General features: G+C 42.2%; 1 protein-coding gene across 1 annotated transcript; it reads right to left on the bottom strand.

Annotated features, from left to right (window-relative positions):
- Positions 1-168: 168 nt before the first annotated feature.
- Positions 169-27,115, bottom strand: ppm1j (protein phosphatase, Mg2+/Mn2+ dependent, 1J). Its single transcript, XM_076267635.1, has 10 exons — positions 26,575-27,115; positions 15,572-15,692; positions 12,563-12,892; positions 9,521-9,633; positions 7,939-8,023; positions 7,065-7,183; positions 6,568-6,631; positions 3,925-4,032; positions 2,667-2,818; positions 169-1,961 (listed from the first exon to the last, which is right to left on the bottom strand). Exons 1-10 carry the CDS (start codon positions 26,832-26,834, stop codon positions 1,814-1,816), a joined length of 1,500 nt encoding a protein of 499 aa, XP_076123750.1. The 5' UTR covers positions 26,835-27,115; the 3' UTR covers positions 169-1,813.
- Positions 27,116-27,961: the final 846 nt, after the last annotated feature.

Below are 27,961 nucleotides of genomic sequence, written 5' to 3' on the forward strand. Positions count from 1 at the left end.
GAGAAGGTGATTATTGTTTCAAGTCAATTTGTTTGTGTTCCTTCTACTCAGGCAATGTGTGAAAATGAGTGAAGGTAACATGAACCATTTTATTATTCATTTTACTCAATTTTGACAACTCAAGTGAGTAAGAACAGCTTCATGAGCGGAGGGGAGGGAAACAAGACCTGTTTTAAAAAGCAAAAGGTTTATTTTGCCCAAATTTACACTGTACAGCAATACGTCACAACAGACAGAGGTCATTTGAGAAATAAAGCCATGTTACAGCACAAAATGAGTCTGCTATGGGCGTGGTGGTAGGCTACAGTGTGTGCATATGTTTTGCACCATGCACCGAAATCATAGAACAGAGAACATCCTCCAAAGTCTCTCACAGTCATCCCCTGTTCTTCATGAGTAGTTTCTGCGCTCTGCATGATGGAGACACACCACCTCTCTCGCTGGACGCACTCGAAGTTCTCCACGCAGTATAAGGCAGCCTTCCGTCGACTCCTCAGCTAGCCGACTCATCTGCTTGTGGATTGGAGTCCAAGTCTTATACTGTAAAACTAGGTCTACAAACACCTACCAGCTACACAGGAAAAAACCTACAGCGGCATCGAGATGACAAAGTGGCTGCTGGGCCTGGTAAAACTGTGGCCACAAAGCTCGGATGAACACATAAAAGGAGAACACACCACTGCGTTTGTTTGTTCAGTTTTTGACTACATTCTACATGGCTATTTTGGAGAGGTAGGGAACCACAACCAATAATACTATCAGCACAGCCCTGGTTAGCATAAGCTTTGCTGATGGTTGTGTGTGTTTTCTTCCAATCATGGATTGTCCATAAGCCAAACTGATCCTCTAAATATGTTATTTACCTTAATGTGGGAGATGGAAAATCCCTGATAATAACAATTTCTTAATCCATGTCAATCATTGGTTTTGGATGATTTCACACAAGATATGTGGGCACAATACTTTGGGGAGTAAGGTAGGTAAAACATTCACATAGATACCTAGATGGCAGCTGTCTCTGGTATGGGTCCACACTAGAGTCACCTGCCATGAAGCATGAACCTGACTGCAGAATGATTATCTCTTGCTACGTACACAGATAAACCAAAAATAAAGTGCTTCCATTTTGAAAAAAAAAAAAAAAAAAACTCACACCCTCACAAATAGTCATAGGGGATTCATTTTGAGTCAGTTTACAATACTGCTTCTCCCCATACTGTTGATCAACTGGTCAGCTCGCATAAGACACCACAAGCCCCCCGCCACCCCAGGGCCCATGTCGTAGGGCACACCCATCCCATCCAATCCATATATATAATATTGCACTGCCATACATGTATGAGAGCAGTGAAAAATAGCCAATAAGACTTTCTCCCAAGATCTATTTAGATAAAAGGTAAGTCACAGACCCTATGTTTTTTCACAGGTTTAAAAAAACAGCCACCTAGAGCTGAGAGCAATGCATATAATCAGAAGAAGAAGAAGAAGAGAGCTGGGTAGGGAAGAGGAGTGGGGCCTGGTGATGTTGTCCAACATCTGATATGTCATGGATGGCGCGAGCAGAGGCTGGGGCTAATGGGCAGGAGCGAGAGGAGGCAGAAGAGGCCTTCTTGCACCTGAGGCGCCCTGATGAATTATGGGAGTTAATGTCTGCACCTTTTTTCATTTTTTGTTTTGTTTTCGTTTTTAGGTAGGGCAGGGAGGGAGGGAAGGTGGGGCGAAGGCTGTTACTCTCCACTCCCTGCCCTGCCCCGCCCCTCCCCAGTCCTGGGTGGGCTTGTCCTCGGCGGCCGGCGTCTCAGCAGCCCTGTCTTCATGTCTCTGTCTCTGCTCCGACTAGCGGGACGACGAACACTGTGATGTCGTCGCCCGAACCCAGTCTCTCGTTGGGCAGGCGCCACCCTCTCTCCTTCAGGACGCCGCGCGAACGCATCAGAAGATCCTGGGCCGCCAGCGTGTACCTGAGGCAGAAGGGGGGAAGGCAAATAAATATTTACGCCGAAGCAGAATCTTGTTTAAATGCAAATATGGTGACGGCTTCTGTCTGGGCAATATTGTTCGAGGGAAAATCTCTGTCAGCACTTAGGGAGCTGTTGTGTCGACTTCTGCTGATGCTGTCAAAATATGAAAAGTTTTGTGTATTACTGTATGAGAATATTTGATAGAACACTCAATCTGTGTGTCTGGGTGTGTATTCACTGACATCTACTGGCTTTTTACATGAAATACATCACATTTGTTGCTGACTGTATGCATTTTCACTTGAATATGCTCATATCACGAAGAACAAATTACAGTAAACTACTTTAAATCCTCTTTCTAATCCGGCAGATTTTCATGTGAATGTGTTATAAGATATATACAGAGATAGTTCACCCAATGATGAAAACTCATTGCTAAGGCATTCTCATGGCAACATAAACCCATTTCATTTTTTTCTTTATATTCATTTTTATGCCATTACTCTTTTTCTGTAACGTGTCAGTTAATGACAGTGAATTCCTTTAGCTGGTGGTCGAGAACTCATTTTGAGGTGCACCGACAGCCAAGCTTTTCATGGCTGACAAGTGACATACTGTAATACTGAGCTGATGATGATAACAGTGATGTCATTTTTGTGTGGCCTGTCCCTTTAAGAAAGGATGCAATGCAAAGGAGGTGTGCACCTCATGGGATCGCTGGGATCACAGCACGAGAGGAAAGCTGTCACGGCATCTGCAACCTCCCGATCGGTGGTGACATCCCACAAACCATCTGTGCCCATGACCAGCACATCATCAGGGCCATGTTTGTTCTCCGACATATTGTACACCAGCACCTGAGCATAAGGGGAGAGAGGTGCAGAACTGTTAGTAGTGCATTTAGACCAAATTAGAATTAGAATCGGCTCCCAAACAACTGTTCCATGCTTCTGAAGGATAAACCTTTCCAGGATTCTGAAGCTTTCTCCAGTCTAACTCAGCTCATGGTCATTTGAATTCTAAAGCTTTTAAGGTTCTCAGAATCAGCTGTATATATACTGTAACTGTTCCCTGTGTTTGAATTTTAATGAGATAAGCTTTTCCTCTGATCTTCCCGAATGTGAGATTCTCCGCTGGATTGTAGTGAGCTACCTGGTGAATCACCGTGCATGGTGCTCCAGGGCAAAACCACCTCTCACTAAAGTTCACCCACATTGCCTGAGTCATGCAGTCTATTCTAGGAAACGCATATCTGATCACTGTGAGGGAAAAATAGATGATATTTTCCAGATATAAATATGTCTTTCTGCTTTAGATTAATCTGCACTACACTTATTAATCATTAATATATTCTGACACCAAATAGACCATAAACCAGTGAAATGGTCCACTGTAGGCCCGATTCAAGTGAAAGACAAGCTAACAGTAAAGGATTGTAAGGACTTAAGCCTATGCTTTAAACTATGCAATGATTTGGAGCAAAAGCTAACCTCAAGTAGCCATGCATTCAACATTACTCGTATAAATTAGACACTATGGACAAGAAACACTGCCATGCAAAATACAACCTTATTTACAACCTTATGCAACATGTATTTGTTGGTGCAATGATTTACACGTCACAACAGACTTTCTCTGAGACATCTCTGGGAGATACTAGTGATAGTAGTTTTGCCAATAAAAAAAACCCTTTATAGATGCAAAACACTTGTGTGCTCCTGAAAAGACCAGAGGGACTCATTCAAACAGATCAAACAATCAAAAACACAAGCTGGCAACACTTCACAGAAATGCACTTCTGTTTCAGATGTGCTTGTTATGACATCAAAGACATGACACAAAGCCACGGGCATGCATCTTAGCCTCGAAGAATATGGAATTGTAGATTACAAAGCATTAGGTTTGGCACAAAGATATCACATCTGGTTGACACAATAACAGTCACATGTTGTGTGTGTCTCACTTCCGGACAGCAGGAAAGGAAGGGTTTGATGTGGATGTTGGAGTTGTAGACTTTCAGGTCATGATCCCCGAGCCCACGTGTCACTCCGATAGTGGCCATGACTCTCGCCTGCAGGAGATATGCACTAACTTCAGACATAAGCATTCAGTGAATAGGAGTACATGTACAATATATTAATATAAATATGTTCATATATCACATATTTACACACACACACACACACATATTGTTGTATTAATACCAGTGCTCGAATTACGTGGGAGCCAGAGGGAGCCGAGCTCCCATAGAGTAAGGATTGGCTCCCATGAAAGCAAGCAAGTCAAAAATCTGAGGGGGTCTCTGATATCTGAAGGTGTCTGGCATTGTAATTTAATCTTAAACAACCGCTCATTATCTATCCCTGTGCGATCTCTTACCATTACAGACGTGAAATTAAAATATAGGCTACTACGGGACGTAGACCTACCCTACGCTCTTGAACGCAGCATGATGACACTTCACCACCACATCACTAGACTATATGAGCAAACCGCATACGATCGATTTGACAGCAAGTCTGAAGAAGTTAGTCTGCTTTGATGAGAATGTTTTGTCTATTTACATAGGCGTTCATTGGGCTAGCCTACATGGGTTGATACGTGCGGAAAAGTCCTGTTTGCTGTTGAACTTGCGCCTTACCTCTTCTATGTTGATTAACAAAGCCATAAATTATGGCCCATAACGCAGCTTACTTCAATGATTCTGTGAACTGATCTGTAGCTATCCTCTGTCATTCAGAGCTCCGGAAAGTTCCCAGATATTTTGAAACACCTGTTAGCAATCTCTGATGGCGGAATAGCCTATTCAATGGCTACCCGACAACATCTCAGTGCAAATTCCAAAATTGTTCGTCTATTTATTCCCACGGTTCAACACACGAGACGACTGAAAGCCCAGGTGTTGTTCTATGTGCATTAGCCTATAATACTAAAACATAGTTTGGCTGCAATGGCTTTATTATTTTCTGCCAGTTAGTACAATTTCCCTGTGTATAAGTTATACATGCATCATTGTGTTTGACACTGAGGATAGCCTATCTGAGACGGTGGTCTGGTTCAAATGAGTTAGCCTACGTTGTGAAATTGAGAATGGCACTTAGAGTAAATCCTTTTGTCTATCTTTGTATTGTGAAATTGAAATTAAATATGGAATATTACAATCAATAATATGTTGAAATGAATTAAAAGGAATCAATTTCTATGAAAAATCTCTATTATGTGCGTGTGTCTAGGCCTATCGTGCGCATATAGGCTATGCGCAAAAGCGCCACTCGCGCCTAGGCTATTTAATTGTAGGCTATCGCCTTGTTAGGCTACGCGCGGGGTGTGGCAACTTTTTATGAGATAGAGAGACCCCCTTAAAGACAAAAAGATAATTCGGGCCCTGATTAATACACACCACACACGCACACACACACACACACACACACACACACACACACACACACACACAGGGCTACTGACTCGGGGTTAATGTTGGGCAGGGTGGAGGGAATGGGTTGCCTGGGTGTTGTGGGGCTGGGTGAGTGTGCTGTGTGATTCTAGGAAAATCCACTTAGAGGAGATTACAGGCTCGGGAGCATAGCTCCAACAGAGTAATGAGGCTTTCCAGTGCATCTCCTCTCCACTCTTATACCAGTTCAGAAAGAGCGAGAGCGAGAGGGAGAGAGAGAGAGAGAAAGAGCGAGGGGAAGAGAGAGGGAGAGAGAGAGTAAGGGGCCCCCAGCAGAAGGTCTGCACTGCTTATCAGAGAACAGGAATAGCGTTTGGCAGGAGCCTCTCATAATTTTGAAGGAATTAAGCAAGGGCCTCTCACAGTGCACCAGCTCCCTGCTGAGACCCAACAAGAGAGAGAACATAATAGGCTCCGTTTATTCAGAGGCCCTGGGGAAAGAGAGCGAGGCTACTACACTGTACTTACACCATTGCTCAATACCACGCCATGTAATTGGCATGTAAGGGGTCAAGCTCTGTGCAGGGGATCTGACGTACAGTATGGTGGATGTTACACTGCAAAAGCCAAGCCATGGGTTTATGTTTGGGGGAACTTCACTTGGAGTGTACTTCACTGAACTGTAATATATACAGTAAATCTCAGTGCTGGAGAGCACCATGAGTGCACCTTTGCTATACCTTTTTAAAAGCAGCACTAAAGAAGATTTGCTCTCAGGGTCCCCCTACAGTTGAGAAGCGCAATAATAAACAAACTAAATATGCGTCTTTTGCAACAAAGCTTGAACATAACTCTGATATAATATAGAGGGAATGCACCGACAGCAGTCTGTAGAAAGAGATCTCCGAACTCCTGTAGCATAGGAGCATTACTCTTTCAATTTTGGAGGGGGGGGGGGCATTGTTCCTACCCGAACACAGAAAGTTGCTAGGTCAGTAACCGCCTATAGAGGGCCGCTCAGACAATGGCAGAAGTACCGTTTGTCATGTTATGAGGTTATGTGCCATCAAAATGATTTTGGAAACGTTATGTTAAGGTAAAAAAAACTCTTAAGGGTGCCTTTAAATTGAGGGGAGAATGTGGGCATTTTGTGTGGTTTACCAGTCAGCAATTACAAACAGATAATAAACACACAAACATTGGAGATGGTACCTTTTTCCCTTCACCATAGATCAATGGGAATTTTAGATCATCTTCCACAATGATTTTGTAAGCCCTATATGGAGAAATAAAACAGGGAAATGTGGGAAAAACTCAAGAAACCTTTTTTTCAAGTTTTCTATGTTTGTTACACAGAGTACTGCAACAGGCAACAGTAAGATCATTTCAGGACAATACAAAAAAAAAAAACGAAACAGACACACACACACACATATTGTTGCATTAATACACACCATGCACGCACACACACAGAAACACACACACACACACACTTTTACATTAATACACGCAAGTCCATTCATCACACACACACACACACACACAGTAATCTTAGCTAACATCTTTTTCTGCGTTTTCGGCGGCAGTTACGACGGGCGAGATGTTTTTAGTGTGTGCTGTGGGCCAGCGTCAGGCCGGAGTCCACCATTACCCACGCACACACACACACACACAGCACTGCTAGAATAACCAAAAGAGTGTGTGTTTACCAGCCGGTCATTGTGTGGTCCCTGAAAAGCATCTTCTTGCCCAGCTCTTTGTGCTGAATCCGCCGAGGGAACTCAATGTGCGTAAACTCATTTCCCAAAAGCTCCGGCTTCAGGAAGCCCTGGAGGGACACACAGAGCCAAGTGGTGAATGTCAGAGCACAGAGCCAAAATTAGCCATTTATAATTAGCCCATAGAATGTAATCCAATGTTGTGCAATTATGATGAATAACACACAGTGTGTAAAAGGATATGACACTGGGATGATGACTGAATGAGTTTGGCTTGTGACTGTGAAATTAAATGACATGAACAGAACTCTCCCCATCTGGGTCCTTCCTAACCTTTTCAAAATGCACAAGCTGTAAAAATACATGAGCACCCCTCCATTTGAATTGCCATGATTAGAACTGTGCACATTTGTAATTTACTTGCAGAAAGTGATCACCTTTACTGCATAAAATTAATTGCATTCCTGACAATGCAATTCATGCAATAATAGTGACATCCTTTACATTCTTTCAGGCAGGGGTTTTATGCAATAAACTCAACAGAAGACAAGTGATGTTGAAAAATAATCCTGGATAGAAGCCATCTTTTACACTTGCATATACAGTGTGGGTGGTCTGCTTACTTGCTTGTGTGTGTGTGTGTGTGTGTGTGTGTTTCAGCATCTCTCCCTTGCACTCCTCTCCCTAATTCATACAGAACAATTCTCATCAATAATGCATGGCAAAAACGCATAGCTGAGTGTCTGGAATATGCCTCTATGGTTATGCAAAAGTCAGCAATGGCATTCTATGGATTGCATTTTATCAGCAGACCTTGGAATTCCATGGCCTGTTATCATGGTTGCCATAAGCAGGGGCTACTGACCAGGTACTGCAGGCGCTGTCTCTCTGTCTCCGGAGTAAACTCATTGGACATGGGAATGACCTCGTTATTACGAATAATTATGGCCCTGTGAAGAATACACAACATCAACACACAATGCTTAGCTTTGGCTGCAGTGTGGGAATTTGTTACAGTAAAGGTAAAGTACATGATGTGTGGCTCAAGAGTATCACATTACAGCATGTCTGGCACAGTCATCCCAAAGGATAATTGTTTAGTCTAGCTTGTGACATTAGCTGCTGAAAAATCAAAGTAGCATGCCCAAACAGGGATGATGCAATTGGCTTGGAATGGAGTACAATTATCTTGGTGTTTTTACACTGTTCTTCCAGCAGGGGCTGCTGTTAACAACAAAGACAATTACAGAGACTCACTATGACAACACAACATGGCAAGTTGAGAAAGCTATTACTGGCAGTGCACAAGTTAGAAAAAGATACATGCTGATTCAGTTGGAAAGTGAGCAGACACCTCTCAATTTTATTCATAGACACAGGTTCGGATGTACAAACCATGTATTATTTCACATGTTTCATGGGTGTTAACCAACCCAGAGTGTACTGTAAATTGATCACAAAAGGGCTGGTCTAAATGAATAAATATGAATCTGAAGGTTATGCTGATAAGTGTGGGTGGATTACAGAGATCTGACACTTGTCTCTGACAGACAAAGCAGCCCTTAATTTAATTCTAGAATATTCCTTACTTACAGTATGATGCTATGGGATAAGACTGTTAAGGGCTGACATTTCACAAATAGTAGGCTATCACTGATTCTATTCTCTTCTCTTCTCTTCTCTTCTCTTCTCTTCTCTTCTTTTCTCTTCTCTCCTTTCCTCGCTTCTATGACATCCTGCATCTGGCTTCTATACTAGTATGTTTTTATTAACCATGATGTCTTTTCTGCCTTGTGGACCACAGTAGAGTGCTGTCTCAGTCTGAATAATGCCTGTGTTTACCTCAAAAATGTATCCACTAAATCCTACTCCAACAGCGGATGCCCTTTTTACTCAGCATGTTTCTCTCAGTTTCCCCCAACCCCACAGAAATAAAATGATGCTGCAAGAAACTGCAGCCACAGCATGACCAAAAAGTCCTTCACCCAAACCAGGTGCTCACCCTGCTGTACTCCTCACATCTGGTGACTTGTCAGTACGGCATATTACAATGACTCTAGCAGCCAGGGACACTCACATGGGGGCATCTCACCAAGGTGAAAGCAGCACAATACTGTGTATACAGTACATACTTTGTACAGATGCACGCTATATTTGAGCAGTTCTAGACAAATGATTTCATGAAATTGCATTTATTCAAACGGAAAAGGAGTCAACAGCACACTGTTCAAAAATGTTCATTGCTAATGGTGCTGAATTTGTCATAAAATGTCATATAAATGAAAATGAAACCAGATGATATCCAGATGTGAAACAAATTGCATTAATTTGGCCTGACTACAGGTAATAACCAAGAGCTTGGATCTGCAGTGGTGGCACACGGCATTATATTGTTAAATTAATTACCGGTACATTGTGTTAGGGCACATTTGATACTGAACCCTTACCTGCTGTCACCAGCATTTGCCACATAGAGTTTCCCCATCAGATGGAGGGCAGCCAAAGCACAGCACCCTCCTGATATGCTGTAGGAGGCCTTCTCTTTCTCTATCAGGTCATCCTGCACGAATGGAGAGGAAACTCAAAGTGAATGAACTGCTCTGCATGACAGCGGAATAGAGTAAAACAGTGAACAGCTTTCTGTTGAGTGATGTTGGCTCTAATAATACCTGATGATCAGTTTTGTTTTCCTTGTGTTATTATGTAAAACCTGTTGGTGTAACAATCCCAAAACAATAGCTCAGTATTCAGTTAGCACACACAATTATTTTCCAACCCTCTGAAGATCCATTCAACACACAAGGAGACATTTGTTCTGAGGCTGTATTGCATGAAAACAGCCTAAGCATAGCTTTAAAATGTTCACTATCACTATAAAAACTGTTCAATGCAAACATTCAATTATGTTGTTAACTGTTACACAACAGTGTGTCTGTTGCTACTGGTGTTATCAAGAGGATGTGTGAGTCTTCACTATATTTAAGAGTATTTAGTTAAGACAGAATCAGTGGTCACACTGATTTCAGAGTGCGATCACAGGATATTTCACACATTAACTCACAATCTATGTACAGCAGCCAAAGACCTGAAATCATCCCTGTCTCCTTGCCTGCTTCTTCACACATGGTGAAACGGTTGATGCTACAGTATGTGCCTCTTTCTCTCACAATTACCTTTAATTAACCACTTCAACTGCCATTTAAGAAACATATTTCATGAGACAAATTTTCAACCTGTGTTGCTGCATTTAACCCATTCGCGCTGGATGCTGCGTAGCGCAACATTGACCCTCCCGCTGGATGCTGCGTAGCGCAGCATGCTTTTTATTTCATGTTTTTAAGTGCTACAGAGGCTTAGATATTACATTTTGGTAGACGTTGACAATTTTTAGTATGTTTTCAGAAAACCCTCAGGAAATAAGGTTATTTAGTCTAGAATGCCATAGGATTCTATAGGCGTTTTTAGCAGGCATTTTAGGAGTAAATGGGTTAAGGCAGTCTTGCGGTCAATTTATAGATATTGTGTGTTGATAGGAAGACTGAGATAAGTGGATAGAGATGTAGCTTTATTTTTTGTATCTAGCAGTAGGATTCAGTATGAGTGGTTTTTAAAGGCTGACCTGACCTACTGTATGTGAGCTGTTTTCGAGTTGCAATCCAAACGTGATCTTACATTACATTGAAAAGTAAGTGGAACACAGGACATTCATTCAAGGGCTGACCCTGTGGCGGAGAGAGTCTGAGTAGTCTCACAGGAACGGCCATTCTCTGGTTTCAGGTCTGAAGAGAAGCCTTCAGGATCTGGCTTCCATGTGAGTGAAAAGAGATGAGATGCTTAACTGAGTTTCACATCTCTAAATCGATCCAAAGTCTTGTGATAGTGAAGCCCACGAGATAAGCAGTGATTCCGCATCCAGTTGATACAGTATATAGCCACTAGAAAAACCTCGACTTTTCTCCATAAAAGTGTCTCAGTGACAACTGTCACATCTGGCAATATAATACCGATAAAACATTCAGAGGATTTCAAGGGTGTTCAAAATCAGCTTTCCTCTAGGTTCCAAGTTTTACATGTACAAACTTGATGGAACTTGTTGACAAATTGAACTGTAATACCATAATAGCTGCTGAATCAGTCAAACATATGTTTGTTGATTTACCTAACAATCTGATCACCTATACCTACACACACTCACCTATGTCCTCTCTGAGAACTGAATTCTACTGAGAGGTCCTGTATGTGGAAGCTAGAGTGCAACTCCACTTAACCAGTTTGTATAAAGTGCAGAGGCTGGAGAGGCTGCCGAGGCTGGTGATCATCAGGGTGTCTGCTGTTCTATTCTCTCCTTCAGACTTGTATCTGAGTGTGGCACATTATAGGGTGTACTCAGCAGTCTGCGGACACTTTGGGCATCTTTGAGCCAAGCAGCACTGCTACTGAGGTCAGCAGTGGAAAGAGACAAAATAACTAAAAAGTATAACCTCTGAGAGAGATTCATACACCAGCTGGTCTCTTGGCCAGATGCTTGTTTCAGGTAGTCTGGAAGCCAGCCCAAATTTACTCCATCAACAATATTTGAGGGTAGGAATTTGGGTCTGGAGTTGCTCCACGGAGAAGTCTATGTGCCCGGTTAACATGTGTTCGGCCCAACCAAATCGGCTTTATAGGATGATGAACAGGTGAGCAAAAGTGAAGCAGCCATCCACATCACCTCAGCATGCTTGAATTGATTTTGTTTACAAACAAAAAAATGTAGAGATTTCGCTATTGCATCTGTTATATAAGATATTGATGGTGCAATAACTTTAGGCTGGAATATGCTCCATAATCTATCCAATCAATAGCATTGTAAAACCTTGTTCAACCCTTCACGTTGACCACATTTCGTTCTACATTATGCACCACCATAAATTGATTAAAAAGTTGGAGTTGCTGAGTCTCCATGTTGCTTGGCAATCATTCTGATAGAGGAAATATATTTCTTGGTGGAAGAATCTATGAATAAATCCTTACATTTCACGTTGCTGTGCCTTTATTTTATGAAATCTTGCCAGATGTACTGTATGTAGTAACCATTTTAGAAAAGTAATAAGCCATGCTATGGGCTGTTGTTAGGCACAACGCGAAGCATAAATCACTGGAATCTACTGCCTCTCAGGGTTTATTGCTTAGTAAGAATTTGAATCTGGCTACGCCAGGCTATGTTTCAGGAGAAAAAACTGTCAACCTCTGACACTAGCACAATTGCAAACCAAGTCATCAGCAGAGGCATAAACAGAGAGATGCATACATCAGTTGACTCATTTGATCCATCCTCTGCAGTATCCCACACTAGGAGCAGTAAGAGCACAAAAATGTGAGTCAACGAGCACACACACACACACACACACACACACACACACACACACACACACACACACACACACACACACACTAGGGGGTGGGAACAGTGATACTGGTGTGTACACGGCAGAATGAGGCACACTCACCATCTGTCGGAAGGCGTTTTCGATAATGCCAGTGATCAGGCCCTCCAAGCTGATCACCTTCTCCATGTGGAAGCGGGCGGCCGGGTCGGTCAGGGCGTCCTGCTCCTCAGGCTCCTGGGCTGCTCCCTTCTTCGTGTCCGCCTGGTACGGGCTGCCGTTCTTGGCCAGGCAGATAGGGGGCGGTGTGGAGGGGTTTTCCAGCAGGTGTACCACATCACACAGGCGGTCCCGGATGAGCCGGTGCAAGAGCTTGGACGCCATGAGGGCGGCGCCGGATCCGGCATGGCCGTCAAACACCCCCCAAAAATGAAGAGGGATGCCAGTGGTGTCCTGTGAAACGTGAGAAAGAGAGAGAGAGAGAGGGAGAAAGAGAGAGAGAGACAGACAGAGGCAGATAATTTGGATTAGTCATGTATTTTACTCTATCTGTCTATTTTACAAACATTGTTTAACATTCTTAAAGGTGCTCGAAGCGATGTTACGTGGTTTCTAAGCTAAAACATTGTTTGTCACAGTCACTTTTCCAGCCATTCACCGACTAGACGCACGTTCAGGAGAGTTTTTATTTTAGCTATCTCTCTGTTTTGTTTGAACGTCAACAGAAGTGACGTTACCCAACATCGCTTAGAGCACCTTTAAGTTTAATTTTTTTTATCCAGTAGTTGCTGTTCTGTTCTACAAAGAAAGAAGCCACCATTGTTGCTATCTGGTGGCCAAAAGACAAAGACAGGGAGCCCAGACGTTTGTTTTAGGTTCAGAGTGATGTTTCCTCTGACTCTAGCATCACTGCTGACCAACCACGCAAAACAGGCATAAAGAGAAGCAGACTCGCATAGCGACTTGCTCAGGCCTAAATCGAACCCAGATGCTTGTTTGAAGATGCGTGGGCCTTGCTGGGACAGCGAGAGGCATATGGCATTTGCGATTTGTCACGCTCGGAGGCTGATGGGGCTCGAGCGTATACAGGTGCTGCTGTCCTCATGAGTCATGGGCGAGGCCTCCAAATTGGCTGGATGCTCGCGGGCATGAGTCAAACTGCATTAAAATGCAGCTCCACCACAGCACTGTCACACCAAAGCAAAATAGAACACAGATTTTAAATGGAGCGTAAGTGCTGTATTCGTTTACGACCAGTTTTTGGTATGAGTTGTGTTGTCACTTTACGGATGGGCCAGTGTGCATTTACATGGTACTGTTTCCTCTTGTAAACTCATGAGCTAGGCTTCCACTGCAATGTGAGCATGCATCTGAATAAAAGAAGAAGAAAATGAGGAAAGGAAACAACACCAAAACAACATATGTTGAATCCAGTTTTGGTGTGACTATATCAGCATGCAAGGCTTTGCCGTCTGCATTTTAATATTCGTTATGTAGGCTATGCTTAAATCCCTTAAGTGTAATTTTCCTAAAATGTTTAGTTCAATTACAAGATTTCACTAAAACAAACAGAATTCAAGAATGAATTGAAATTAATTAATTTAATTTCTCAGTGATACACAAAAGCAGAGGCATACTGCCCTGCACGTGTACACCCATACAGCAGGGGGCAGCATAGAGGCATTTCACCCATCATGCAACTCTACACCACACCCGCCTGCCCGGCTACAGTCACCTGGCAGAGGACACACACACTTGATAGCAATTACAATTTCCCCAACATGGCCCACTGACAGGATTTCCCAACTCCGGGGAGATTTAATCTGTGTCCTCCACTGAAACATGTGTCACTGGCCCCCCCGGTTACTACTACTACTAAGCCAGCCTGGAACATCTGTCCAATTCCAAGTCACTGGGGACTGGGCGGGGCACACTAATGGATGATGTAATTGATTTAGTCGAGTGGATGAGAGGGTCATACTGCCGCGTGTGTGTGTCTCTCTTAGTGTGTGTGTGTCTGTGTGTTGAGGGGGGGTTTGTGTACATGGAGAATGGGAGGGGTCACTGGCCCCTGATACAGTATCGACCACTCGGGGTAAACACTGCTCAGAGATTAGGCTGTCCAGTTCTGCTAGTCGTCTTTGCCACAGAGTCCTTAAGAGTGGGCCATTTCGAAGCTGCTAGCATTATGGAAACAAATTAACTGAAGCAAACAAATTAACTAATGAACACATACACACTCAAATTAAAAATGCATGCACACACCAGCAATGGCACAAACCCTCACACACACACACACACACACACACACACACACACACACACACACACACACACACACACAAACCTAAGTAATTAAAATGTGACTTGAAATCTCACTGAGGGGGCTGAGTGTAATTATAAGTGTGTCACGGAGAGCCCTGCTACTGGCCACGATGGTAATCACATTTGACCCCGATGCAAATCCCCTCTAATCTGCTCGGAAACAATCTCTTCCCACCCAAACTTACCTGTTTCCATCGTTCACTCACAGTCTGTAAGACTGTGTGGTTTCCAGGTCAACCCTCATGGGCCCTGGCCCCAAGTAAGGTGATAAAACCTATATTCCCTAACAGGGCATGGCAAAAGTGTGCCATGACAAAAGATGACCTGGGGCATTTTTCACAGCATGTCTGCCTGGCCCGAGTACATTCTTTGAATAGCCAGCTCCGTTTGGATAATTACGCTATCAACAAAAACAAATCAACAACAAAACAAAAAAACGAACAAAAGAGAATGCTTGAAGGCAAGTTTGTTATTTCCCTATGTTACTGCTATTATTTTGTTGTTGCTTCTATCTTTCCTGAATTTCCCCTTGGGGATCAATAAAGTATCTATCTATCTATCTGTTTTTCATCCTTTGCATATTTGATGAAAAACCACTCTCAATACAATAACGCTGATCCAGGTGTGTAGCGGGACAGTGAGGAGACCGTCTGGAAGTGAAAGGGAGAGAGAGATGGGGTGGGACCGAGAAATTACCCGGAACAGACCCGAAGCCAGGTCTCCGCGGGCACCCGGACCCGACAGCGGCATGGACAGCGAATTGGGGAGCCAATTGTGTCAAAGCCCCCCCCAAAGTGTCTCACTCACCGCACTGTCGTCCAGCAGCATGGACGTGCGATGCTGCTGTTTGCCACTGATCTTCCTCACGTACAGCAACTCACAGGACGCCTGGTCCTCATTCAGCATACTCTTCCCAGCATTGATGACCCTGAGAAGGAGAGAGGGAGAAAGAGAGAAATTTGAAAAATCTTTACTGAACCATCATACGGATCAAGGCCTCCTGAAAAGGCTACAATGTAGCCTTACCACAAGTGCACCCACACCACAGTAAAGGAGCATCCAGTACCATACATAAACCCATGGCACTACCCAGGTAAACAAAACACTGCTATTAATTGACCAAAGCAATTTGTCTACACAATTTGTGTAAAGAAATGAAGGAGAGAGAGAGAGAGAAAGAGAGAGAGATAGAGAGAGGCACCTTATCCGTTGCAAAGGTATTATTAATTTATTTAGCTGATGCTTTTATTCAAAATGACATTTTTATACGTTTTATACGTATACCAGTTTCCCCAGAGCAACTCAGGGTTAAGTGCCTTGCTCACAGGCACAACGGTGGCAGCCTGGAATTGAACCCTCAACTTTCCTGGCTACTGCTTGCTCTTTAGCCACTATTGTTACCACCACCCCAGAGTAAGGAAAGGGATCTGAGAAGAGATGGGAAGGCAACAGCAAGGGAAGGGTAAAGAAAGAAAAGGACGGATAAAGAAAGACTGAGAGCCAAGAGGACAAATGAGAGTAAGAGAATATGAATATATGTGGGTAGTTTCACAGTCAGGGTAAACGACTGATATTATCCACAGTAATGTCTGTGTACCTCAGAATATGTGATTATGTTTGTATAATTGTATGTTATTACTAGACTAGAACATTATTATATAATTGTATGTTATTACTAGACTAGAACATTATTATATAATTTTATGTTATTACTAGAACACAGTATCTACACAGTATATAGCGGAAATACAAATGTTGTCATTTTCTTCCTCAAATTGCCATTCCATTTTTGAAGTACACAACTTCAACATATCGTACTAATACAATTTTACTGTAAGCAGGAAACTGGACCACATCAGGACATTCTGTATAATGACAATTGTTTCAATTGTTCATTTTAATGGAAATGGACCTGTATTTGAAGTAGCAGAGGAAATGCTCCAGATATGCATACAAAATAGCCTACTAACACAATTTCCATATACCGGTACAATTTCAACAATATAATAACTGATATATCTGCAAAAACTTAACCACTAAGCTTTCCATCAAACCGTTTTTGTCCACTCCAACATATACTGTGTAACATGCTATAAAAATAATACTTATTTAACTTATTGAATTAGTCTTAATTAAATGCTGTTAGCACAAGTAACAAATAATAAATCATAATATTTTTATTACCCTGATTGTTAAAATGACTTTCATGATAGTGAAACCACCCATAGAAGAGTGGAGAGAGATTATAGTTGAATAGTGAAGTGGAAGACAGAAAGAGACCATATAAAAGAAGGGCAAGGATGGAAATCTGTTGACACCCCTCCACCTCCACCGTGAAGCCCTGCCTGCTTAAGTGCCCCCCCCCCCCCCCCCCCACACACACCTTATTTCCCGACACTCCCTCACCACTAAAGGAACTGAACAGGACGTCTGAGACTGGAGGAAATGAACCTGGCCTCATGACTGAGACCTTACTGGTGTGGGCTCTAGCTGGGCCTCTGAGACGGGACTTAGGGAATGCCATCAGCTGGAGACCAAGGGCCCTATTTTCGACCTGGCGCCTTTTCCCGGCGCAACATTTAAATTCTTATTTTGCATGTCTCTTTTTATTTAGCAACGCGCCAAGGGGTGTGGCAACTAACGACCTGAGGAGGGATCTGGTGCGTTGTCTAAAAATCACTATCGTATACTACCTAAAACGCATTACGCCACTGACCAAGAGAAACCTGGTCAGATGTCCATGGCGAGTTGTTTATATGTTATTTTAAGAGCGCATTATCAACAGTGATATGGGCGGGTGCACAACGCACCATGCTTCTCTCATCCACAAACGCACACCGGCGCATATCCATGCAAAATATTACAAATTACACGATTACAATGGGAAACATAATTAGAATAAAGATATTCCGAAATACATCTCACAATGAGTTGTTATTCACCATTCATTCACCATTTGCAAATTGGTAATGATGGAGAGGCAAATATGTCACAAGATGTAAGCAACTCCTCTGCAGGATAAATGTTTTTTATTCAGTCATTCGAACATTATTGGGGTAAGTGTTGCTTTTTCCAGCCTATGTTTTTGATGGTAACCCATTGTCAGTCAATAGTGAAAGTAACTAACTGTGTATAACTGTTTTGTTGTTGACTGACACCACGGTGAAGTTAGTTTCACTTTGACAATGAGTTCAAATAATAGAAGAGTGCAAATGTGTGTAGGCTACTACTACTAGGTTTTAGTAAAGCATAGTTTATTAGAATAACTGTTCCATAAGGTCCCGTGTGCAAGCAGATTCCTTCAAATGCGCCACTGACTATCACAATACCGATGGACTGTTTGAAGTTGCGCTGCGCGCTGTTAAAGGGAATGACAGATGTCATTCTCATTGGTTAAAATTATGTTATGCCCAAAACACACCCATGACTGATTAAGAAACATAAGGCCCACCTTCTTGTGCCATGCGCCAGACATTTCATAATGTTGCATAACTAAACCACACCCAATATGGACTGGACAAACCAGGAAATTTGTTTAAACTATTTGCCAGTGACCATGTGTTTTGACTGTCATGATAGGGCCCCAAGACTGGCTGATGACTTGTGCCTTTGTTGTATACAGTGCTGTGCCAAATCTCTCCCACTCATCTACCACTGGGTAGGTCTGGATAAAATGTAAAGCCTCACTTTTGTCTGCAATTCTTCCCTTCCCTATTGAAATGTTATGAAATATTGTACAATTACGCATGAATACAGTATATTTTTATGTGTGATCCTTGAGTATCATATTCATGACCATGGTGATGCTAGCACCTATTGCAACTGTTGAGTTGAAAAATTGATTTCTCTGTAAAACTTTATATTAACTTCAATACATTCAGCATATGCTTTTTTTCTTAAACCCTGTTGTCTGACTCTATTGTTGTCAACAAGTCAGCCATAACAGCCTGAGATGGAAGTGAGGAGGATGTTATTAACTGTGATTAGTGTTATTTCTCCTCTGTCCTCTGTGGTAGTGCGGATGTTATCTAAAGTGGCCTTGCCCGCTCCTGTGCCTTTCCTTCAGAACAGTCGGCACAGCAAACGTAAAATGAATGGCTCTCATCTCCATTGTTGCATGCAGGCGGCCCTATCATCAAAGCACTGAGGCTTTCAGTACGTTCGGTCTGTGATGGCAGTCTGGGTCTTGCTCAAGCATTGTCAGCTAATGTAGTGTTTTCAAAGCAGCAGGGACCTCCCCAGCCTGTGCCACATGGATGTGTTTGAATAACTGTGTGTTTGATTGCTAAACATTTGACTCAGGCACTGAGAAACTGTGTGGCTTTCAGGCCACCAAACAAGCATTTGAAGGCCGGGATCAACATGCTGAAGACATGAAGGGCTTTATCAGAGAGGGCTCAATGGCTGGCTCCGGGCTGGGTCTGTGTCCAATCAGCCACCTACTACACCAGGGGGGTCCCAGGCCAACTCCACAGACCTCCCTGTACTCAAACACTGTCTGTCTGTTTGTCTGTCTATATATCTTGTAGATGCAAGACGAATTACAATGTAAACAGGCAAGAATATTCTGTATGTCCAACACACCCTAACAAATCCTGAGAAGAGATGCCCAGGGCATGCCCAGTAAAGTGGGCATTTAGATGTCATTCCAGGCCCTTTCCGTCTGTATCTTAACATCTCAACCCTGCCTTCTTAAAGTTAGTAACCAACCGGCCTAATATTCTATGTCAGACATGACACATTTGTCAGAAATTTGGCCTGTGGTTCTAGTGGTGATTTTGCTGGTCTAAAACTGTTCTGCAATACTAATAAAATCAGAAGGATGAAAACCAAAATCATACTCTATCAGCACTGCGTGTCACATGATAAATATCATTCCACAAATATCTCCTGCGTGTCTATTGAAACGAAACCTATTACTGAATGCAGATGGACAGCAGCTACATGTTGGCTTGTGTGAGGTACAGTCATTCATATAAATATTACATAATATCCCCTTATGTGAGTTAGGAACATGGTGATGCAGTGTTAAGGGTCATCACAGCCATCACAAGTCATCTGAAAGCTCTATCATCCCTAGAATCCAAATAAATCCTTGACAATGAAATTCCAGACATTAGGTTACTTCGCACTTTGTACATCAAAGAAGCCCCCCACATTTACAGCAAGATTTTGTTTACATTTCCTACATAATACTACACATAGATGCTTTGCAAACATTTAATAATACATTTAATAACCCATGCTGAATTATGCTTGTTTTATCTAAACATTCACAATGGGCTGCTGCTGTAGTGGGTGTGTTACAACATGAGGGAGTTCTTTGGTGTGGTTGAGATGAAGTCGGCATCTTTAAAGCTGTGAGGGACTCTGATCTTTCTTTCAGAGCAAGGGATATCCCACTAACAAGTGGACACACACCGGAAGCTTGCTAAACTTACAACCTGATACATGTACTATGACAAGCAGCTGAGATTAGGGGATTTGAGCAGCCACAGAGGAAACCGACGACCTGAGCTAGTGAATTAGGTTTCCCATGAGTAAACGTATACACACACACACACACACACACACACACACACACACACACACACACACACTCGTTCTCTGGAGGAGAGTTCGTGAAATGCCAAGGTAATGCGGCTGAATGACACACTGTTTCCGTGACCCCTGTGAGGTTGCGATTCTACTGTGTGGTGTACTTTCTCTACTGCTACCCCTGACTCGGGATTATGGAACAGCATCTACTTTCTAATCAGCTAAAACCTGTAAGCTGGCCTCTAAGAGCAGAGCAATGGGATGCATTAGGAGTGATGACATAGAAGAATTAAAAGTCATCAGCCAAACTTTCAACTAGCTTCTCAAAATCACCACTGTATCAGTTAACAACACACTCACGTACCACTACCATTCAGTCTGGCAAATAAATCCCCTTAAAGTCGGAAAATAGTATCCTAGTACACATTCATTAAATCCTGCACATTATAAATAGGACATGATCACATGTTCCTATTTTATGGCTTTTGAGTTATTGAGTAGGTGAATACATGTACTACGGTGTAGTTAATACCAAAGGCTTCCATACAGTAAATGTATGAACATTTTGTATTGCATTTGTTAAAGGCAACCATAAAGTCACATTGATAGAAAATGACCACTATCCAAAAAGTAAGACTGTGGCAGAGCAGCAGTAGCCCAGGGTGTCATAACACAACATACAGACAGGTAAGATGGTTGACAGTTAGGCATTTCAAGGAAGTGGTAGAACTACTGTACCATGTTTATCTGAGATGGTGAAGTGGACTTTGTGTGTGCTACCATGTTGAACATTCTCATTATTGTTTTGCTCAGTTCAGTCATGAAATGAATAAAATTTAACAAGAACGTACAAGGCAGCTAGACATCCATCTTTTACTTCAGTATGTTCATGTAAACATGGGCTGCATGGGGAAGTCACTGCTATGTGACTCTTTCCAACTGCAGTCCTGTCAGAAGTTAGCAGTTAACAGTGCTCTGTCAGCTGTATCATGATCTACTATCTACTTCTCGAAACTGTTTTAAATCATTGCACAGCCGGTAAAGCCAGACACCTACACAGCCTTATGCATGCTGCACACTCTCTCACGCTGTCATGAAACCAAACACCCAGGAGCAGTCTCAAACTTTTTGTGGTCATACAATGTCTTGACATTAACACACTACCAGTTCCAGTCCTCAACATTTATGATCATTTAGGTCCTATACACACAGACGATTTGTTGGTGTAAGTAACATCTATATTACCGGTATATAAAATATCTCATTGTGGCGATACAGCATTTCTTTAAAAAAGGCATGTTAAGATATTGTTGTGAGTGTGGGTGAATCCATGGTCAATGCTGTGGGTTGGTCCATGTCCGATCTGGGCCACGATTGGCCCACGTGTGTCCCATAAGAGCTGCTATATGATATACGATATGTTCAACACCCACAGACATAAGTCTGTCTTGGTGCCCAACAGACTCATGCGACCAAGTATGGTCTTCGAAAAGAGGAAGTACAGCTTTCCAGTGAGTTCCCCTTCTGCATTCACAATCAGGCCCTTTACAAGTCGGCCTACTTCAGGACTTCAGCACAAGGAAGGGATGACGTCTACTGTAATGATACTATCTCAACATGTGACATCTCTTTTAAAGCCAAGAGGGGTGAACCAATAATGTCTAGATGTAAGCAAAACTGTGAGCTCTGTTGTCATCAGACACAAAACAAATGCCAACTCCACTGTTTTCTACATAAAATCACCACAGTGCGTGTATATTTAGCCGTACGTTAATTTCCTCTCCTCCAGCCTATAGACACGCTCAGTGACCTGGGTCTGAATTCGAACAAACCTTCGCAATGTGTCGTATGTGTAGTTAAAAAAACATCACTTCCTGTTTGTGGTGAGCTTGAGGTTTTCCAAAGAAGGCAACCTAGAGAGGTCGAGGCCAGAGTTTTTCGAGAACAAATGACTGACAGTAACAACACCTTGAGTCACAGGCATAGCTCCACTGAAAACTAATTTCAGATAAGCATTATTGGCATATCCATACAATGCCAATGCACCTATTAAGAGATAGGTAACGGTAAACGGTATCCAATGAGAAAACAATGGTCTTCAATAGTGTTTGGGTTTGTGCAGGGGCTCTGTACAAGGCCAAATCCAACTCATTATCAATTGAAAACAATTGAATAATTTTGACCTGTGCCAAAAGCTGCCAGTAGCGTGCATCCATATCAAACAAAGTGGCGAGACTGGTTTGTATTGTTAGACCAGGCTGAGCGGCTGGTACCATCCACAGCTCCGGAGATAAAGGAAGCATCACATTACAGTTTTATTGACTCCCCTAAGCAGAACTTGCAGGGCCATCAGAGGCTTGACTTCAGGCACATGGACACAAAACCATTCAACATGGGCTCTGCTAAAGCAAGCCAGTGCCAATACACACTTGCATATACTGTAAAAATCTATGTGTAAAATATCATTCATTCCGAGATATGACATTTCACTCATACCGTGTGCAGTGGAGGCAGAAGTGCTACTACTAGAGGGCCAGAGAGTAGACTCTGGCTCAGCAATCTCATAGAATTCTTCAGCACTTTTTAAACACTTGTGCACCCAGTAAAGGGAACAGCAGTTACTGGATAACCTGAAAAACTAGCCCAGACTCTGTCTCTCTGGCATTATAATCCATCTCCACCCATTACAGCCATGATGCAAGAACCAGTTTGCACATATAGTCCCACGCAGCTTTTGCAATTGTGGTAAGACTACTGAAGAGTACAATAACAGTAGTCTACACCCTCAGTCTCAATGTAAAATACAGTTTAGAATTAAGTGTGGTAACCTTTCCCACTAATTAATTTGCAAAGGTGACAAGTTTGCATTCCCAACATGACCTTTAACTGACAATAATAATTCTATGTACTTCAGAATAGTCACCCTACCTCAGTAATGTATAGTTTGAATGTGTGCGCTAATATATGAGATATATAGAGACATTTTTTCTGCATTTTCCAACTGCCACAGGCTACTCAGTTGTGTAATTTCGGAAACACTTTATATTAAGACACACATATTCAACATTAATTAGCTGCTTACTAACATGTATATTAGTAGCATACTAGCCATTCGTTAGTCATTATAAGTCACTAATTAATACCTTATTCTGCAAGACCTTATTCTACCCTTACTAGACCCTTAATTAAGAATTTACTCTATGTAAGCTCCTAATTGCCCCTTATTCATAGTTATTAAACAAGTTGTTGCATATGAATTATGACCTAAATATGCATGGCTCAGTATGGGACTTGTAAGGTGGTAGTACCACAAGAACAGTTATTCATTCCTAATAATACTTATCAAAGATGCTGTTTTCAAATGGAACTAGGCACTAAACCACAAGTGCTAATAGTGTAAAAATAACTCATAATTAAGTCTTTGTAATGCAGAATATGTTCCCTATTCTAAAGTTGGGTCTAAAATCGATTTTTCTATTTGTGCTAACTTGGCTGTCTTCTTCTTCTTCTTCTTCTTCTTCTTGTGAGCGCTGTAATACACTTAAAAAGTGTGAATAGGAGGCAACTTTAGTTTAGGGAACACATGGGGGTTAATAAGTGCCAAATTAATTGTGAATTAAATGTGAACAAAGACCCAACTTTAGAATAGGGAACATATTCTGCATTACAAAGACTTAATTATGAGTTATTTGTATTAGCACTTGTGGTTTATTGCCTAGTTCCATTTGAAAAGAGTGTCTTTGATAAGTATTAATAGGAGTGAATAACTGTTCTTGTGATACTACCACCGTACAAGGCCCATACTGAGCCATGCATATTTAGGTCATAATTCATATGCAACAACTTATTTAATAACTATTCATAAGGGGTAATTAGGAGCTTACATAGGGGACATTCTTAATTAAGGGTCTAGTAAGGGTAGAATAAGGTCTTGCAGAATAAGGTATTAATTAGTGACTTATAATGACTAACAAATGGCTAGTATGCTCCTAATATACATGTTAGTAAGCAGCTAATTAATGGTGAATATGCGTGTCTTAATATAAAGTGTTACGATGATTTCAGAGGGGCATTGAATCACACTCTCTTGTCCTCAATTGCCGTATTTCACGTCTCATTGATTAAGGATCATCACAACTTTGGACTTTACTTTAGCATGTCCCAACTGTGGGCCCCCCTGAATAAGATTACATGACTCAGCAGTTTTCTTTGGATTTTATTAGTAGAGGATTCTTGTACAGTATGTGTGTGCTTGTGTGTGTATGTGTGTGTGTGTGTGTGTGTGTGTGTGTGTGTGTGTGTGTGAGAGAGTGTGTGTGTGTGTGTGTGAGTGTATGTGTGTGTGAGTGTATGTGTGTGTGTTTGGGGGGCTGCTGCTGCATGAAGAAAAGCTGCTAGATATCCCCTCTACTGAGAGAGCTGACAGGTCTGAGCACCGACTTGTGACCCTGAGTCGAAGCAGCACAACATGCAAAATGAAATGACTGTCTAAGTGACAGGCAAGGTTTGCTATAGCTCACTCTCACCACAGGGCCAGGCCAGATCAGCAAGGAGAGGGCACAGGCAAACAAAAAATCCAAAGTAAATAGTAGGAGTAGAAGAAAAAGTCTCATATATTTGTGTATGCTTTCATAGTAGCGTGTCCTGTTCAAGACCAAACACAGTACATGTTGATGTTCAAAGATCCCTAACCTATTTTCCTGTCTGGTTTAGGTCATGGTTGTTAGCTCCTCGTCTACTTCACCCTTTCTTGTGTTCCATTGTATCATGACTGAGCATAATATGATCATAACAGTTTCTTTTTTAATGTGACTAATTGATTACTAAAGTGTGTGACATTCTGTTGTTTGAGAGACAGCTGTCACTATGATTTAGTCAAACCCAAGTTCACCAGTATGTGCTGTGACAACTTAATTTAATGCCAGCAGCTGAGCCCACCATTACATAATCAGAATCTCTAAAATGGCAATAAATCTTTTTTTGCAAGACTCTAGTTTGAATAAAACAGTGTAGGCTTTCTCCCAGAGTTTAATCCTGGATTAACTGTGTGTTTTGACACATCATCAAACAGTTTGCCAGAGCTGTTCACACTTTCAGTCTGCCCACACACTCTTTTCCACTTTGTCGAACATCTTTACTTAGCACTGTGTAGTCAGTTTGTCATGAGGATTGAACACACTCACCCTATAGCGGGCTGTGCTTGACCTGGTCAGGGTGAGATTGAGAGGACGGATGACATAAAAGATGAGCTGAGGTGCCTTGTGTGGACTGGAGTGCTGATGCATGGAGCATTATTTTTTTCTCCTGGGTACCACTCTTGCAGCGGTGAAACCAAGTGCTATGACGTCATCTCTGATTACACCTTTGCAGGGAGACCATTGTCAATACGGCTCAGGCTCAGTGGAATTTATCCGCAAAAGATGCTGGATGAATTCCAGCAATGAGTAATATGACATTCTCTCTCCCTCTTATTCTTTCTCTCCCTCTCTCTCTCCCACACGCACAGACACACAGTCACATAGTCCATAATAAAGTTTTGAAAATGGTTCTAGAACCAACCCTTTGAAGATTACATTATAGGTCTTTCTACTGTATGTACTATGTGGACGACTAGTGTATTACTTACAGGAGGTGACCTGTGGCAACAGAATACTTACCTTATGCCTAGAGATGCTGAATGGTAGTAGTCAACTCTAATCACCATGTCTGCCTAGTTTGTGAATGGGACTTTAGAACAGCCTAAAGGTTTGTGTTAGATCATCGGATAGTAGCCTAGGCTATGCCTTCATAAAGCTATAGTGACAACGAAGGTGCTTTTTTACAGATACCGAGGAAGACATACAGTAGGCTACAGGCTACACTCGACAGACGTGAGATGTAGCACTGCAGTGGTTGTACGTTAAGATATAGGCTACTATGTCTGCCACAGTTGCCATCTTTCTGAAAGAAAAACGCATAGGGGAGTAGCCTGACCTTCGCTACAGTGTAACTAAGATTCGGATGTTACAGTCGCCTTAAAAGGCTACTGCAGCTGAAGCCGTTCTCTTTACACTATGAGCAGTGCGTTTCACATGCAGGGAAAAGCTACATCGACGCCAGACCTTTCTCAAACAAACATGACGTAAATATGTAGGCTACGACAATACAATGTGTACAATCTGTGATATTGCTCTGAACGACCATCACTAATTCTTAAGTTCGTCATAGAATTTCCCTGCGTGTCAGTGTAATATGTTGGCCGTTTTGCAGAAGATGTAAAATTCACCACTCACTCGGCATAGCCCGTCCGCCACGGCAACCTGCTATCCCGCTTTGGTGTTATGACTGGTCTCGATGCATGTTCTGTGGAATACTGCAGCAGCTCCTGCGTAAGGTCCAAAAACTCGGGTCGAGAGTAGGGGAATCGAGGAGGAAGACCATCCAACCCACAGTTCTGAACGTTGCCCGAGCCGTGCTGGTGGTGGTGATGGTGGCCGTGCGGCATTATCCCTCCCACCAGAGTGGACATGGCATTTTTAACTTTGCTTATCATTGCGGTAATAATATGTCATGAAGAAAAGACACTGCGACTTCAAATCAAATCATTAATAAAAATGAACGGCGGAGACAAACCAAACTCCCGGAGATAAAAAACGCTATGCAGGAAGCGATCGTTTCTGACCCCATGTGACGCTTTGACAGACAATGTTTTCTCGTAGAAAAAAAAACGCTCTATGAGGCGAGTGCGTATCACCCAAGAGGATTTGGCAATGCAGGATGTATAATCATACCAGTCCGTAGGCTACGGCAAGTAGCCTAACCTCCACAGCAGAGAACGGTGCGGCGGTCCCTTTCAGCTAGCCACCATATCGTCATAGGCGGTGGGCGAGTGAATGCAGGCAACCAGTCTAGTGCAATATCACAATAACCATGTGCAACAATTCCATTCCCATCTCAAATTCTGATTATATCTTTATTAAAGCCTTTTTTCACGCTATAAATGATGCAATGCCAAACACATCGTTATACTCTAATAATAATAATAATAATATAAAAATAATAATAGCCTAATGTAATTATTTACATGATCCTTTAACCTTGTTTCTTTTACATATTGTTCCAACAGTAGCCTAATTAGCACCATTTCTGTTTTGATCATTTTACAGTAAATATGTGATAGAAGGCTATTTTTAATAGGCCTATTTAGCAATTAAAACAAGTTGAATCACAGCTCACAGCAACCTAAATCCCACCCACATGCTTCCCCTTTAGGCTAGAAGCTCTGTTTAGAAGAACTCAATTTACTCTTAATATTGTCCATGGTGTGTTAGTATGGTAGACCAATATGCTGATATCTTCTACACTGCATCCTGATGTTTGAGTACCCTCTTGTGGGCTGTGTGATTCTCTCCCAGAAGTGGCACAGAATTAATTCATATTCACAATTTTACCAAGGACACTGGAACCATTACAGCCATTACAGAGGGATATGCAACCCTGGAGGGATATTCTGTATTAGTAATCCAAGTGGAGTTCCCTCAAAACAAAACAGTTTCTTAATTGAAAATTGTGGATTGTTCTTAAGGTCATACTTAATTATACAAAGAACCAACATAGTTTATGTTGTGAATCTGACAGGGACTTACATCTTTTGTGGACAGAGTTTATACCCACCATTAA

This window comes from Alosa pseudoharengus, unplaced genomic scaffold, assembly GCF_046254945.1.
Source record: "Alosa pseudoharengus isolate Yale_2024_CS ecotype anadromous, Long Island Sound unplaced genomic scaffold, YU_APseudo_1.1 YU_APseudo_1.1_scf_5, whole genome shotgun sequence".
Classification (NCBI taxonomy): domain Eukaryota; kingdom Metazoa; phylum Chordata; class Actinopteri; order Clupeiformes; family Clupeidae; genus Alosa; species Alosa pseudoharengus.